Source organism: Platalea leucorodia (assembly GCF_965183815.1).
Source record: "Platalea leucorodia genome assembly, chromosome: 23".
Taxonomy (NCBI): Eukaryota; Metazoa; Chordata; class Aves; order Pelecaniformes; family Threskiornithidae; genus Platalea; species Platalea leucorodia.
The window spans coordinates 1,523,140-1,539,436 of NC_138845.1; the positions used below are offsets into that span (position 1 = coordinate 1,523,140).

At 74.8% G+C, this 16,297-nt stretch overlaps 3 protein-coding genes across 3 annotated transcripts; 1 reads left to right on the plus strand and 2 right to left on the minus strand.

Moving 5' to 3' along the window:
• Nucleotides 1-3,507: 3,507 nt before the first annotated feature.
• On the plus strand, nucleotides 3,508-5,649 carry C1QL4 (complement C1q like 4; the record flags this gene model as incomplete). Its single annotated transcript, XM_082332683.1, has 2 exons — nucleotides 3,508-4,029; nucleotides 5,470-5,649. The coding sequence occupies 2 exons, from the start codon at nucleotides 3,508-3,510 to the stop codon at nucleotides 5,647-5,649; spliced, it is 702 nt and encodes a 233-aa protein (XP_082188809.1).
• A 2,214-nt stretch (nucleotides 5,650-7,863) lies between these two features.
• On the minus strand, nucleotides 7,864-10,934 carry PRPH (peripherin; the record flags this gene model as incomplete). Its single annotated transcript, XM_082332674.1, has 9 exons — nucleotides 7,864-7,911; nucleotides 7,987-8,063; nucleotides 8,167-8,216; nucleotides 8,592-8,812; nucleotides 8,891-9,016; nucleotides 9,087-9,248; nucleotides 9,321-9,416; nucleotides 9,626-9,686; nucleotides 10,567-10,934. The coding sequence occupies 9 exons, from the start codon at nucleotides 10,932-10,934 to the stop codon at nucleotides 7,864-7,866; spliced, it is 1,209 nt and encodes a 402-aa protein (XP_082188800.1).
• A 1,567-nt stretch (nucleotides 10,935-12,501) lies between these two features.
• On the minus strand, nucleotides 12,502-14,521 carry LOC309600366 (tubulin alpha-1C chain; the record flags this gene model as incomplete). Its single annotated transcript, XM_082332682.1, has 3 exons — nucleotides 14,293-14,521; nucleotides 14,049-14,197; nucleotides 12,502-13,476 (listed from the first exon to the last, which is right to left on the minus strand). Exons 1-3 carry the CDS (start codon nucleotides 14,411-14,413, stop codon nucleotides 12,502-12,504), a joined length of 1,245 nt encoding a protein of 414 aa, XP_082188808.1. The 5' UTR covers nucleotides 14,414-14,521.
• Nucleotides 14,522-16,297: the final 1,776 nt, after the last annotated feature.

Below are 16,297 nucleotides of genomic sequence, written 5' to 3' on the forward strand. Positions count from 1 at the left end.
TCCCCGCGGCCAGGGCCCGGGCACCCGCTCCCCCCAGCCCTCCGTGCCTGCTAATTAGCACGCGGGCTTCCCCTCGCAGCCTGGCTAATTAATTTGCTGCTGCTGCTCATTAGGATCAGCCGGCGGAGGGGGTGGCGGTGGCGGTGGCGGTGGCGGGACTCCGGCGTCCCTGGGGAGCGGCACGGGCGGCATCGATGGCGCCTGGACCCCGTCCCCATCCCTGCCGGGGCGAGCGGGGGAGAGGCTCCGACCGCCGTAATTTGTTGCACAAACATTGCCGGGTTTTTCAGGATTGCATTGATCCTCCTGCATAAAGGGCCCATAAATCCATCCCATATCCCGGCTGATTGATCGCCGCCCTTTGGAGGGAGCTGGCCAGGCCTGCAAATTTAAAAACTATAGGGATAAATTACACACGCGGTCGCCACGGCGGGAGCATCTCCCCCGCCGGCCCCCCTCGCGCCCCGGCATGCATATGCACACGCATGCGGCGTGCACACACATGCACACAGCACGCCCAGAGCACACACACGCAAGCACAGAGCACACACACACATGCACTGAGCACACACACGCAAGCACAGAGCACACACACACGTGCAGAGCACACACACACATGCACTGAGCACACACACACATGCACAGAGCACGCACACACATGCACAGAGCACGCACACAGCACAGAGCACACACACGCAAGCACAGAGCACACACTCATGCACAGAGCACGCACACACATGCACAGAGCACGCACACAGCACAGAGCATGCACACGCATGCACTGAGCACGCACACAGCGCACAGCACACACATGCATGCACAGAGCACACACACGCATGCACTGAGCACACACACAGTGCACAGCACACACATGCACCCCGCCCCTGCACCCCGCAGCTTGCATCCGTGCACGCACGCAGACGCGGGGGGCCAGCCGCTGGCGCCGCAAGCACACGCGTGCACCCCTGCACGCAGCCACGCGTGTGCAAAGACCCCACAGGCCCGTCCCCACCCCGGCAGCTGCGTGCAGGGCCCCCCTCGTCCCGCAGCCCCAAGGGACCCCAGCCGTCCCCGGCGCGGGGCCGGGGGGCTCCTGCCCGGGTCCCCCGCTTTTCCCCGCTGCTTTGGCGGGCGAGGGCCGGCGGGGGAAGCGGCTCCGCTCCCGGGAGCGCGGAGGGCCGGGCTCCATCCCGCACACCGGAGCGACCGCGGGCAGGGCTGGAAAGCAGCAGCCGTGAATCCGGTCCCCGAGCACCCGCTGCGCCGCGGGGAGCCCCGGGGCCGGACCCGCACCCCGCAGCCCCGGCCGCTCGGGCCCCGGGGGCACCGGAGCCCCCCGAGGGCAGCGGCTCTGTCCCCGTCCCGCGGCTGGGGAGGGCCCCCGTCCCCCGGCAGAGCCCCCCCGGCCTGGGGCTCCCCGGCAGCGCCCTGGGGAGGGACCCCCAAAACCGGGCCCGTGGCCGCCAGCCCAGCCCCCGCGCGGGGCGCAGTCGGGGGGGCCCCGTGCACCCCCGCACCCGCAGCCCCCGTGCCGCACACAGCCGTGCACCCAGAGCCCCGCTCACGCCCCCGCGCCCGCCTTGCACACTCGCACACATGCACCCAGCACCCCCGGGACCCCCCGCCCTCCCCTTGCACACACACACGCACACCCCCCTGCACCCAGCACCCCCATCCCAGCACCCCCCGCCCTCCCCTTGCACACACACACGCGCGCCCCCCTGCACCCAGCACCCCCATCCCAGCACCCCCGGGACCCCCCGCCCTCCCCTTGCACACACACGAGCCCTGGCACCCCCACTGCGCCCTGCACACGCACCCCCGTGCACCGACACCCACAGCCCTGGGCACACCCACCCCTCATCTGTGCCCCCAGCACCCCCTGCACCCCCCTCCCCTTGCACGCACGCAGCCCCGCACCCCCGATGCGCCCCCCTTGCACACGCACGGAGCTGTGCACCCCCCCTTGCACACTCACACACGGAGCTGTGCACATGCACCCCCCCTTGCACACTCACACACGGAGCTGTGCACATGCACCCCCCCTTGCACACTCACACACGGAGCTGTGCACCCCCCCTTGCACACTCACTCACGGAGCTGTGCACATGCACCCCCCCTTGCACACTCACACACGGAGCTGTGCACCCCCCCTTGCACACTCACACACGGAGCTGTGCACATGCACCCCCCCTTGCACACTCACTCACGGAGCTGTTCCCCCCCCCCTTGCACACTCACTCACGGAGCTGTGCACCCCCCCCCTTGCACACTCGCTCGCGCCCCCCCGCGCCCCCAGCGCAGCCCTCCCCCCCCGCTCCCGTCCCTCCCCCCGCCCCCGCCGTGCCCGGTGCCGTCGAGCGGGGCGGGCGGAGCGGGGCTGCGGGCGCGGCGCGGCGCGGGCGGCGGCCCCGGCACGTGGCTCCCGGCGCCGCGGGCGGCAGGTACCGGCGGGCACCGGGGAGGGGGGGGAACCGGGGGGGGGGGCTCCGCCGCGGGCCCGGGGCCGCCCGACCCCGGGGACCCCGAGCGGGGCGCGGGGGCGGCTCCGGGAGAACGGCCCCGGGCGGCGCTGCCCGGCCCCGGCCCCGGCCCCGGCCCCGGCCCCCGCCGGTGCGCAGCGGGGAGCGCGCGGCGCGGGGCCGCTCCCGGGGGGGGGGGGGCCGCCCCCGGGGGGCCGCTCCCGGGCAACTTGGCGAGAAGTTGCCCCGCGCCTCGCGGCGGCTCCGTCCCGGCTCCGTCCCGGCTCCATCCCGGCTCCGTTACATCACCAGCTCCCGCACCGGCTCCGGTCCCGGCTGCACCATCGGCTCCGGTCCCGTCCCCAGCACCGGCTCCGGTCCCGGCTGCTGCAGGAGCTCCGCTCTCGACTCCGTCCCCGGCTCCGCTCTCAGCCCCTTCCCCGGCTCCGCTCCCGGCTCCGCCGCCGTCTCGGGTCCCGGCTCCGCTCCCGGTTCCATCATCGGCTCCGGTCTCATCCCTTCAGCAGCGCAAGTCCCGGCTCCACCCGCGGCTCTGCCCCCGGCTCCGGCCCCGGCCCCGGCCCCGCTCCCGGTCCCATCCTCGGCCCCAGCCCTGCTGCTGTGCCCATCCCTGTCCCTGTCCCCATCCCTGTCCCCGTCCCTGTGCCCATCCCTGCTGCTGTTCCCGCTCCCAGCTCCGCTCCCATCCTCGCTCCCAGCCCTGCTGCCGGCTCCATCCCCAGCCCCGCTGCTGTGACCATCCCCATCCTCATCCCCATCCTCATCCCCATCCTCATCCCCATCCTCATCCCCATCCTCATCCCCATCCCCATCCCATCCCCACCCTCATCCCCATCCCCGCTCCCAGCCCCGTCCCCGCTCCCAGCCCGGTCCCCGCCGGGGCGTGAGGCTCAGTGGGCGGCTGGGTGCCGTCCGCCCCCCCGGCACCACCATCGCGCCCAAGGGCGAGGAGGACCTGCTGGCGCTGGCCGCCTCCCGGCTGAGCCGCAGGAAGCGGGTGGCCGGGGCGGCCGTCGGCGTGGCCATGGTGCTGGTGCTGCTGGTGGCCATCCCGCTGCTGGTGCACAGCTCCAAGGCGGCCGCGCACTACGAGATGCTGGGCAGCTGCCGCATGGTCTGCGACCCCTACCCCGGCCCCGAGCTGCCCGCCGCCTCCCCGCCGCCCTTCCTGCCCGGCGCCAAGGGCGAACCGGGGCGCAAGGGCCGCGCCGGCGTGCGGGGCCCCCCCGGGCCGCCGGGACCGCGGGGGCCGCCGGGTGAGCCGGGCCGGCCGGGGCCACCGGGGCCACCGGGGCCGGGTCCCGGGGGGTACATCCCCTCCTTCTACAGCCCCAAGATCGCCTTCTACGCGGGGCTGCGGAAGCCCCACGAGGGCTACGAGGTGCTGCGCTTCGACGACGTGGTCACCAACGTGGGCAACTACTACGAGCCCTCCAGCGGGAAGTTCACCTGCCCCCTGCCCGGCATCTACTTCTTCACCTACCACGTCCTCATGCGCGGCGGCGACGGCACCAGCATGTGGGCCGACCTGATGAAGAACGGGCAGGTACGGGCCGGGCCCGGCACCGCTGCCGGCAGCCCCACGGCGGCTCCTCCCGGTGTCCCCGGTGCCCCCCGCCCCGCTCCCCCCAGCCGCTCCCTCGCCCTGTTCCACCCCGGCCCCTCCAGCTCCATTTCTCCGTGCGTCTCCACCGGGCTCCCCCATCCCAGCTCCCCCCATCCCAGCTCCCCCCATCCCAGTTTCCCCATCCCGCTTCCCCTGTCTTGGTTTTCCCATCCTGTTTCTTCCCATCCCTGTTTTCCCATTCCGGTTTCCCTTAATCTCAGTTCCCCCATCCTGTTCCCCCCATTCCTGATCCCCCATCCTGGTTCCCCATCCCAGTTCCCCCCACCCCAGTCCCCCCATTCCGTTTCCCCCAATTCCCATCCTCTTCTCCCCATCCCTCTTCCCCCATCTCATTTCCCCCCAGCCCTGGTTCCCCATCCCTGCTCTCCTCACCCCAGTATCCCCATCTACCCCCAGTCCGTTCCTCCTCTGGGACCATGGAGGGGGTGACTGGGGGAGCCACCCCGCAGCCCCACACCCGTCCCCACCGCCTGCCTCAGCCCTGGGGACACGAAACCCCCATCCCCGGGGCTCCTGCCGCAGGGACGGGGGGGACACGCTCCCCTGGGAGCGCCGGGCTCGGAGCTGCTGGGGAATGGGGTCCATTGGGGCCAGCTGGGCCAGCTGCCAGCACCGGGGGGGGACAGGCTGTGCCCCCCGGCCGGGACGGCCACCAGCACCGGGGGGGGGGACAGGCTGTGCCCCCCGGCCGGGACGGCCACCAGCACCGGGGGGGGGGACAGGCTGTGCCCCCGGCCGGGACGGCCACCAGCACCGGGGGGGGGGACAGGCTGTGCCCCCGGCTCGTCCCTTTGTTCGCGGAGGCGCAGCCCGGCCGGCAGCTCCTGCGCCGCCTCGCCCCGGACGCTTCCCATTTATTATGGGAGAAACGAGGATCGATCCAGCAGGGTCGATGCCGGCTCCGCGGCCCCCCCCGAGCATCCCTGGTCCCCGGGGCCGCGCAGGAGCGTGGGGCAGGGAGGGCCCCGGGCTCCCGCAGCCTCGGGGGCACCGGGGTTCTCCAAATCCGGTCCCCAGCGGGTCCTCGGGGCGAGCACCGCCGGTGAGACCCAGCTCCGACAGCCTGCCGCGGGCGTGGGGGGTGGCCCTACCCCGGGGGACCCCAGGGTGGGGGGGGCTCTGTCCCTGTCCCCCCCCCGTCACCGCTGGCGGCCGGCAACAGTTAGGGAGCGGGGGGGGACGCTGGCTCCCTCGCCCGGTTCTGCCGCAGCCGGGCGGCGTGACCTTGAGCGGTGATGGACGGGGGGGCCGAGCGGGCTGGGGGGGTCCAGAGCAGCTCAGCCCCCCCGTTCCCAGCCCCGCACGCCGCTCCCAGGCTCCCCCCGGGGCGGGGGGGTCCCTGACGGCCGTGCCCCCCAGGTGCGGGCCAGCGCCATCGCGCAGGATGCGGACCAGAACTACGACTACGCCAGCAACAGCGTCATCCTGCACCTGGACGTGGGCGACGAGGTCTTCGTCAAGCTGGACGGCGGCAAAGTGCACGGCGGCAACACCAACAAGTACAGCACCTTCTCCGGCTTCATCATCTACCCCGACTGAGCCCCCCGCCCCGCCGCGGGGCCGCGGTCCCGGCTCCCGCTGGTGTGAGCGTCCCCCGCGACGGCGCTGGGCGCGACGACACCCGCGGGGACACGCGTGCCCCCGCCGCCCCGCGCACGCGCACCCCCCGGCTCCTCCACGCCCCGCAGTCACCCCCACGCCCCCCCAGTGCCCCCCTCCCCGCATGCCAGCACCCCCAAAGGGCGTCGGGGTGTCCCGGTGCTGTCCCCGTCGCCGGGGGTCCCCCGGCCCCGCGGCCGATCGCTGGGCTCCGTGTTCCCCCCAATAAAACACTCGGGGTTTGGGTGCGCAGCTGCTGCCTTCGCCTCCGGGGGGGGGGCGGAGGGGACCCCTGGGGACGGGGCGGGGGGGACGGGGACCCCCAGGGAGGGCGCTTGGCCACCATCGCTCCTTGGCGCTGGCCCTGCTTGTCCCCTGTCCTCGCAGCGGGGACGAGCTCCGGGCCCCTGGTGGGGACCCTCATTGTCACCTCCCCCCCCCCCGCCTGCTGCCACTGGGGACAGCGACAGCCCCCCGCCACGCAGAGGGGCGCAGGCCACCCCGCGATGGGGCTGGGGTCCCGGGGGAGCGGAGCCGCGGGGTCCCCCCCGCCCGAGCCCTGCGGCCGCCGTGGCCGCGGGCCGGTGCTGCCACCGCGTGGCCAGTGGCCGGGAGGACACGGCTACCGCCGGCGGGGGGGGGCGGCGGCCCGGGGACCCCCGGGAAGGGCTGGCGGGGGGGGGCTCGGCGCCCCAGAGACCCCACGAGGTGCCCAGTGTCCGGGGGGGCGTCCCCATCCTTCCCGTCCTGCTCCCCCGGCGGGTCGGGGTCCCGGCTGCCCCCGGGGGTGGGGAGTGCGATCCCCCCCTCCCCAGGGTGCCCCCCTCCCCAGGGCCACCCCCCCCACTCTCAACCCCCCCATGGTGTCCCACCCCTCTCCCCAACTGGCCCCCACCCCCCCTCTCAGGGTCCCTCCCTGACCCCAGGATCCCCCCCGACCCCAGGATCGCCCCCCCCCGCCTGACCCCCCCCCAGCCCCAGGGTCACCCCCCCACCCCCCACCCCCCCCACCCCCCACCCCCCCAGGTGCCTGGGAGACACCGGGAAGAGCCGGCGCCGCCACCTCGGGGTCCCGCTGGCCCTCGTCCCCCCTGAGGTCTTGCACCCCGCTCTCCTCCTGGGGGGGTCCCCACGGTCAGGGCAGGTGGGGCTCCCCCCAACCTCCCCAGGGCCCCCAACCCCCCTGACCTGGGTCATGCCCCCCCCCCAGTTTCAATTCCCAGGGTGCCCCCATCTCCCCAGGCACCTCCCTGCCCCCAAATCCCCCCCCCCCCCCCCGCCCAGGGTCCCCCCACCCCGGGGCCACCCCACCCAAGCATTGCCGGAGCCTGGAGAGACACTGGGAAGAGCCAGCGCCGCCTTCACCGTCACCTCGGGGTCCCGGGGGGTCTTCGCCCCCCCTAAAGAGCTGCACCCCAACCCCTCCCTGGGGAAGCCCCCCCAGTCAGGGCAGGCGGGGGCCCCCCACTCCCCCGAGCCCCTGGGGGGGACAGGGGGCCCAGAAGGGCTCCGCACCCCCCAGCGCTCCCAGGCTGGGCCTGGATCCCCCCGGACCCCCGTGCTGTCACGCGCCTGCCGGGGGGCCCCCCCAGGGCTGCAGGGGCCGGGTGGCCACCCCCGGGCCTGGCCCCCCCCCGGCACGGCCCCTGCAGCCCCCCCCCCCCCCCCCCCCTTGGTGCAGCACCGGGTGCCCCCCACGGCCAACGCACGGGACCCAGCCACGTCCTCGTCACAGCCTTTATTTGCCACTCAAGCAGGATGGGGACATGGGGGGCAGCCCCCCGAGCCCCCCCAGCAGCGCCCGGGAGCCCCCGGAGCCCCCAGGCCCCGTCGGCGGGAGGGGACCCGGGGCCCCCCAGCCGCGGGCAGCGCGGGAGACGTTCGATAAACGTTCAGCACAACCGGGGTTCCGGCGGGGAGAGAAATAGAGGCAATAAATAGCAATAAATGGGGGGGGGCACCGGGCACCGGGCTGCGGCGCAGCTTCGCGCCGCGGCGCTGGGGAGGGGGCGCGGGGCAGCCGGCCCCCCGCTCAGCCCCCGGCCCCCCGCTCAGCCCCCGGCCCGCACCGGGGTCCGGCGAAGCCCCCCCAGCCGCCGCCCCGGGGGTCCGGGCAGCGCAGCCTGGGGGCCGGGGCGCAGGTCCCCTCCTCCGTCACTTCCCCGGCTCCGCTCGCTCCTTGTGGGACTCCGTCACCACCTGCTGCGGGGGGAGAAGGGGGGGTCAGCCCAGCCCCCCAGGCGGGGACCCCCCGGGCCTGCAGCCCCCAGCCCCCACCTGCCCGTCCCGCGTCTCGATGGTTTTGATGAGCACCATCCTGCGCGCCGGGCTCTCCGCGGGCTGCGGCTCCAGCACTGGGGCACAGAGAGGCCGTCAGCCCCCCTGTCCCCCCGCGGGGTGCGGGTGGGTGCGAGGCCACCCTGGGCAGGGGCGCGGGGACCCCCGGCCCCCCCTCACCTGAGCTCCTCATGCTGAAGGAGGTGGCGGGGTGCGGGGGGACGGTGATCCTGGGGGGGGAGAGGGGGGTCAGGGGCTCCCGGGCATCGCTGGTGACCCTGACCCTTCCACACCACGGAGCGGGTGACCCCCATCGCGGTCAGCCTGTGCCGGGCCGGCGGTGGGCTGTGCCCGCAGGCTGCCGAGCCGGCGGCAGCTCCCCCGCCATCGCGCCTTCCCTGGCCTCGCCTTTATCGCGCTGGCAAGAAGCTCCCGTGGGAACGCTCCGTCGGCCCGCGGAATCGGTGCCCAGAGCTGCCTCCTTGCAAGCCCACCCCGTAACAACCGGGCTGACCCAGCGGGGGGGACCCCCTGCACCCCGGCAGCGACGGGGCCGCGAGGCCGCGCGCGCGCTGGCCTCCCCTCGCCGGGCCGGGCAGCCTCACCGGCTCTCCTCGCCCTCCAGCAGCTTGCGGTACGTGGCGATCTCGATGTCCAGGGCCATCTTGACGTTGAGCAGGTCCTGGTACTCGCGCAGGTGCCGCGCCATCTCCTCCTTCATCTGCTGGATCTCCTGCTCCAGCCGCCCCACCACATCCTGGTAGCTCCCGATCTCCTCCCCGAACTCGTCCTCCATCTCCTGCATCTGCCGCTGCAGCGCCTCGTTCTGCGGGGGGAGAGGGGGCCGCGTGGGGCCGGGGCTCGGTGCCTGCGCCCCCCCGGAGCCCCCCGCCCCGGCTCTCACCATGCCCTTCAGCCCGTCCACCTCGCAGGTGAGGCTCTGGATCTGCCGCCGGGACTCGTTCATCTCCTGCTTGGCCAGCCGCAGCGCCTCGTGGTTGCGGTTGGCCGCGTCCGAGAGGTCGGCGAACTGCGGGGGCCGGGGGAGTCAGGGCCGCCGGGGCCCCCCGGCCCCCCCCGGCCCCCCCAGCCCCGGGTACCTTCGACTTGTACCACTCCTCGGCCTCCTGCAGGTTCTTCACGGCGATGCTCTCGTACTGGGTGCGGATCTCCCGCAGCGCCGCCGTCAGCTCCGGCTTGCGGACCTCCACCTCCACCGGCACCGCCGGGCTCGGGGCGCTCACCTCCAGGTCCCGCAGCTCCTGCGCGGGCGCGCGGGCCGTCACGCCGCGGCCCGCGGACCCGGCCCGCTCCCGGCCCCCCCGGCCCCCCACCTCCTCGTGCAGCTTCTTGAGGAAGCCGATCTCGTCCATCAGCAGCTCGACCCTGCGCTCCAGCTCCAGGCGGGACAGCGTGGCGTCGTCCACGTCCTGCGGGGAGAGGCCAGGCCGAGCTGCCGGGCAGCGCGGAGGGGATGGGGCCCCCCGGGAACCCCCCCGGGGGGGTGCAGGATGGGGAGCGCCGGGTGCACGGGGCATCGCGGGGGCCTTCGTAGGGCGGGGGCCTCACCGGCCGGCACCGCACGGGGGGGACGGGGAACGGGGACCACACGGGGGGGACGGGCCCCCCAGCCCCGCACCTTGCGGAACAGCACCAGGCTCTTCTCCGCATCCTCCCGTTTCTGCGTCTCGTCCTCCAGCCTGGGGACAGCAGGGGTGAGGAGGAGGCGGGGGCCAGGGTGCAGCCCCCCGCCCCCTGCCTCCTGCCGCCCGGGACCCCCGCCCTGCCGCAGCCCCCCGTGTGCTGCAGGAGGGGGAGGAGGCGCCCCCAGCCCGGGAAGGGGCAGCCCTGGGGTGTCCCTGTCCCCGCACAGCCAGGGCAGGACCAGCCCCTCCCGCAGGACCCCCAGATCCTGGGGGACCCCACCCGGGCCCCGTCACACCGCCCCGGGGCCACGACCCCCCTGCAGCCTCCCCGGGGGGGTCCAGCCCTGCCCCGGCCCCATCTCCCCCCAGTGCTCGTCCCAGTCCACGCCCAGTGCCCCCACCCCGCCGTGCGCCGCCCTTCCGCAGAGCCCTGCTCTCCCAGTCCCTCCCAGTCCCCACCCTGGGTCCCTCCCAGTGCCCCCCGTGCATCCCAGCTGCTTTCTCCGGCGTCTGCTGGGCGCATCCCCGGCCCCCTCCCCAGTTCACGCCCGCTCCCTCCCCAGTGCCCCCGGGGCATCCCCCGGGCCCTGTCACCCCCACGTCCCCCGGTGCAGCCCCCAGCCCCATCCCGGCGCACCCCTCATCCCGGTGCACCCCCCGGCCCCATCCCCGTGCACCCCCCGGCCTCATCCCGGCGCACCCCCCGGCCTCATCCCGGTGCATCCCTCATCCCGGTGCACCCCCCGGCCCCATCCCCGTGCACCCCCCGGTCCGCCCCATCCCGGTGCATCCCTCATCCCGGTGCACCCCCCGGCCCCATCCCGGTGCACCCCTCATCCCGGTGCACCCCCCGTCCCGGTGCACCCCCCGGTCCCCATCCCGGTGCACCCCCCGGCCCCGTCCCGGCGCACCCCCCACCCCGGCGCCCACCCACCGCTGCCGCAGGGCCGCCAGGTCGCCGGCCAGCCCATCCCGCTCGGCCTGGAGCCGGTCCCGGTCGCGGCCGAGGCGCTGCAGCCGCTCCCGCAGCCCCCGCAGCTCCCCCTGCACCAGCCCCGCGGTGCGGGGCGCGGCGGCGGCGGCGGCGCGGCCCAGGGCGGCTCGCAGGGCCCCGTTCTGCCGCTCCAACGCCCGCACCCGCTCCAGGAAAGCGGCGAAACGATCGTTCAGCGCCGCCAGCTCCTCCCGCTCCGCGCTCCGCGCCGCCGCCGCCGCCGCCAGCCGCCCCGGAGCCGCGGGGATGGGCGGCGGCGGAGCCCCGAGGGGGCGGCGCGGGGGGGGGGCGCGGGCGCCGCGGCTCATGGCGGTACCGGGAGGGCGGCGGCCGCCGGTACCGGCTGTTTATAGCGGGCAGCGGCTCCGCCCCGCCGGGGGGACCCGGGGGTGCGGGAGCGAGGGGAGGGGTCTCCCGGCCGGGGGGAGGACCGGGGGCTGCGGGTGTCCCCTCGGGGGGGGAGGGGGGCCGGGGGGGGCCGGGGACCCCCGTCGGGCTGCGGGACGGGGGCTGCGGGGGTCCCCTCGGGATGCGGGGTGGGGGCTGCGGGACGGGGGGCTGCGGGGGTCCCCTCGGGATGCAGGGTGGGGGCTGCGGGACGGGGGGCTGCGGGGGTCCCCTCGGGATGCGGGGTGGGGGCTTCGGGACGGGGGGCTGCGGGGGTCCCCTCGGGATGCGGGGTGGGGGCTGCGGGATGGGGGGCTGCAGGGGTCCCCTCGGGATGTGGGGTGGGGGCTGCAGGGGTCCCCTCGGGATGCGGGACGGGGGCTGCAGGGGCCCCTCGGGATGCGGGATGGGGGCTGCAGGGGTCCCCTCGGGGGTACAGGCAGAGGAGCCTGGTGGCCCCAGGGGCGGTGGGCAGCGGGGCCGGGGGGGCCCAGACCCCCACTGGGGCAGAGGGAGAGGGGCTGGGCAGCACCGGGTCTCCCCCTGCCAGGACGCAGGAGGGGGCTGGGGGACCCCGCGGGGCGCAGGGCAGAACCAGGGGGTGCGGGGTCCCCCCCAAGCAGCACGGGGAGAGGGGGTGCAGACCCCCCACTGGGATGCAGCGAGGGGCTGGGGGCTGCAGGGTGAGGCCCATCCTCACCCCCTGCTGCGGGGCTCAGCAGAGCCCCCTCCCCAGCTGGGTCCCATCCTGCCCCGGGTGCTCAGCCCCAGGGAGCAGGCGATGCAGGCCCTGCCCATGGCAGCCCCCAGGACGGGGGCCCTGTCCCCCCCATTTTGGAGGGACAGCCCTGACGCGGCTCACGATGGCCTCAGCCCCCCTTCCCATGCAGTGCTTATGGGAAGGGGTCGGTGCCCTGCCCGGGGGGGCCCCTCCCGCCCAGGACCCCCCCAGCGCTGCAGAGCACAGCGCAGCGGCCAGCGCCATGCCAGGAGCCGCGCCACGCCACGTACCGCCCGTCTGCACCAGCCGTGCCCGGGGCCGCATCCTGCCCACGCACCCGGGGCTGGAGCCGGGGGGCGTCTGCTGGGGCAGCAGGGGCTCCCAGCCCCCTGGGGGCTCTTCCCAGGGGTCCTCACCCCCCCAGGCACCCACCCATGTGACAGGGAGCCCTGGGGACAATGGTGGGGGGACACAGACCCCCCCCAGAGCAGGCAGCCCAGCAGGGCAGAGCCAGCGCACAGCACAGGACCCAGCCGAGGGACCCCAGGCCCCCGCAGCCCCCCCAGCCCAGCCCCTGGGCCAGCTGGCAGCAGGACCTGGCCACCAGCCCAGGCCAGCTCTGCCCAGCCTGGACCCTCCCCCCCCCCTCGGGACGTCCCCCCGGGTCACCGCGACGCAGATCCTGCTGGGACAATCACCGAGGCCAGCCTGGAAAGAGCGATTTTAATGAACAGCAGCACAGCGTGACCGGCGGAAGAGACAAGGCGCTAGTATTCCTCCCCGTCCTCCTCGCCCTCCACGCTGTCGGCCCCCACCTCCTCGTAATCCTTCTCCAGGGCGGCCATGTCCTCCCGCGCCTCCGAGAACTCCCCCTCCTCCATGCCCTCCCCCACGTACCAGTGCACGAACGCCCGCTTGGCGTACATCAGGTCAAACTTGTGGTCCAGGCGGGCCCAGGCCTCGGCGATGGCCGTCGTGTTGCTCAGCATGCACACGGCGCGCTGCACCTTGGCCAGGTCCCCCCCGGGCACCACCGTCGGCGGCTGGTAGTTGATGCCCACCTTGAAACCGGTGGGGCACCAGTCCACGAACTGGATGGTGCGCTTGGTTTTGATGGTGGCGATGGCGGCGTTGACATCCTTGGGCACCACGTCCCCGCGGTACAGCAGGCAGCACGCCATGTACTTGCCGTGCCGCGGGTCGCACTTCACCATCTGGTTGGCCGGCTCGAAGCAGGCGTTGGTGATCTCCGCCACCGTCAGCTGCTCGTGGTAAGCCTTCTCGGCCGAGATGACGGGGGCGTAGGTGGCCAGCGGGAAGTGGATGCGGGGGTACGGCACCAGGTTGGTCTGGAACTCCGTCAGGTCGACGTTCAGGGCCCCGTCGAAGCGCAGGGAGGCCGTGATGGAGGACACGATCTGGCTGATGAGGCGGTTGAGGTTGGTGTAGGTGGGCCTCTCGATGTCCAGGTTGCGGCGGCAGATGTCGTAGATGGCCTCGTTGTCCACCATGAAGGCGCAGTCGGAGTGCTCCAGGGTGGTGTGGGTGGTGAGGATGGAGTTGTAGGGCTCCACCACGGCCGTGGAGACCTGCGGGGCCGGGTAGATGGAGAACTCCAGCTTGGACTTCTTGCCGTAGTCGACGGAGAGGCGCTCCATGAGCAGGGAGGTGAAGCCGGAGCCGGTGCCGCCCCCGAAGCTGTGGAAGACCAGGAAGCCCTGCAGCCCCGTGCACTGGTCAGCCTGGCGAGGAGAGACCCCAGCGGGGTCCGGAGCAGGTCAGCCATGGCTTCGCACCCTCGTGCGCCCCGGGATGGCCCCGGCAGCAGCCACCCGTCCCACGCAAGCCCGTGGGCAGCCAGCTCAGCCTTTGATGTGCCGGGAGCTCCCCGAGCGGAGCCCGCGGCACAGCAGGTCCGGCCAGCCCCGGCGCCAGCCCCGGCGTGGGAACCAGAGGTTCAAAGAGCTCGGGCAGCCGCACCAGTCAAACCAGTGCCGCACCAGCAGCCAAAGCAGGGCTGCGCAGCCCCCTCTGCCCCGGGCATGGGGCTTCCCGTCCTGCTCTGCTCCACAGCCGGGCTCGGCACCGGGCTGGGACAGGGCCGGGCTGCCCCCAGGGCAGCAGTGTCCCCTGTGGGCACGGGGGACAGCCCAGACCCGCCACCCACACCCCGGGGCAGCCCCACCTTCTGTCCCAAAGCGCTGATGGGGCGAGAAGGACCTGCTGGTCACCTTCCCAGGGACACCGGCTTCCCGGTGTCCCCAGCCACCCCCTGGGGACGGACCCACCCCGCGAGACCCCACGGGACGCTCACCAGCTTGCGGATGCGGTCGAGGACCAGGTCGATGATCTCCTTCCCGATGGTGTAGTGCCCGCGGGCGTAGTTGTTGGCCGCATCCTCCTTGCCCGTGATCAGCTGCTCGGGGTGGAAGAGCTGCCGGTACGTCCCGGTGCGCACCTCGTCTGCGGGGAGAGCCCGCCCGCCCCGTTAGCGCCCGGCACCCGTTGACGCCGGGCGCGCCCTTCGCGCCGCCTGCCCCCCGGCCCCCCGCGCTCACCGATCACCGTGGGCTCCAGGTCCACGAAGACGGCGCGGGGCACGTGCTTGCCGGCCCCCGTCTCGCTGAAGAAGGTGTTGAAGGAGTCATCCCCCCCGCCAATGGTCTTGTCGCTGGGCATCTGCCCGTCGGGCTGGATGCCGTGCTCCAGGCAGTACAGCTCCCAGCAGGCGTTGCCGATCTGCACGCCCGCTTGGCCCACGTGGATGGAGATGCACTCGCGCTGCGGGGGCACGGGGGGATCGGGCTCAGCGGGGCGCAGCCCCCACCCCAACGCCGGTCACCCCCCACTTCCCCAGAGCCAGGAGCTGGGGCTCCCCAGGGTTATTCCCAGTCCCCACCATTCCCACTTCCCACCACCCAAGGCCTGTACTGGGACAGGGACAGCTTCAGCCCCCTCCCCACGGGGCTGCCCACGCCCCTCCCAGCCGCCCCCACTCGGGACCAGGGCAAACTCCATGGGCCGGGCAGAGCCTCCCCCATCGCGGCTGGGGTGAGAGCGGGGGCTGCCCCCGCCACAGCCCCACGCTGCCGTGGCTCGCTCCCATCCCCAGGGAGAGGCGGCGGGGGGCCCCCCAGCACCCCGCCACGGAGCAGGGTCCCCTCCCAGCTCGGGCAGCCCCAGGGGCAGCCGTGGGGACGTGTCCAGGACCTGCGTGGGAGCCCGGGCCACCCCGGCGTGTCCCCACGCAGGGGGGCAGGGAGCACCCAGGACAGCGAGCCCCGGCCGGGGGGGACCACGGCTCCGGCCCCCCGCCCCACACCGGGGGCACACAGAGCCCCCCGTGTCCCCCCTCTCAGGGCCTGCAAATGCTCGGCGGCCCCACGGGGTGTCCCAGACACGCGAGGAACCTTCACACATCCCCCCACCCGGACCGCAGCCCCACGCAGCGCCCTGGACACGGGGGACCCGGCACCCCCCTACCCCTCAGCCCCACGCGTTGCCCCGGGGGGTCCCACGCCCCCCCGGGGGGTCCCACGCGTGTCCCCCCGACCCTCACCATGGCCGCTCGCTGCCCGAACCGGTTACGGAGCTGCCGAGGAGGGAGGCGAGGGGCGCCCGGCGGGGCCCCCCCGATATACCCCGGGGGCGGGGCCTCCCGAGGGGCGGGGCGCGACGGGCGGGGCACCAGCCACGCCCCCCGCCAGCCACGCCCTCGCCGCCCGACCACACCCTCGCCGCCCCGCCTCGATTCCGATTGGCCGGTTCGAAAGCCGGCCAGGGTGCGTAGGCGGTGACGTCGGCGGAGTGGAATGTGGAGGGCGATGGGCGGGGCGATGGGCGGGGCATGGGGCAGGAGGGGCGGGGCGTTAGGGTTGGGGGGGCTTTAGGGGGGCATCGGGGGGCTTTAGGGAGGCTTTGGGGCGCATTGGGGGCTTTTAGGGGGGCTTTAGGGGTGGGGGGCATTGGGGAGCTTTAGGGGGGCATTAGGGGGGCATTAGGGGATTTTAGGGGGGCTTTAGGGGCAGGGGGGGCTGTGTGGGGTATTAGGGTCGGGGGGGTTCAGCAGGAGGGGTCCCTGCACCCCCCGGCCGCAGCCCCAGACCCGGGCTCTGCCCAGGGAGCACCACGGCCCGGCCTGGGCTGGGGGCCACGGGGGTCCAGCGGTCCCCATCCCCGTCCCGTCCTGTCCCCATCCCGGTCCCGGTCCCGGTCCCGTCCCCATCCCGGTCCCGTCCCCCTCCCGTCCCGGTCCCGGTCCCGGTCCCGGTCCCGTGGGAAGCCCCGCGGGCCCCCGCCGCGCCGGCTCCTGCGCCCGGCCGCCGCCCGGGTTCCCCGCCAGCCCCTGGGGCGGCTCCGCGGGGGAACCCACGCAGGGACGGGTCCTGCGGGGCGGGGCGGGGCGGGGGGGCCACCCCACGCTCGCCCCCGGGGAGCAGCGCCCCGGGCCCCCCCTGCCCTGGGCTGGGGCGAGCGCGGGTCGGGGCCACGCTCCAGGGCCGGAGATGGGTGTGGGGACGGCGTGGGGACACGGGTGGCCCCAGCGACCCCCAGCCCTGCAGT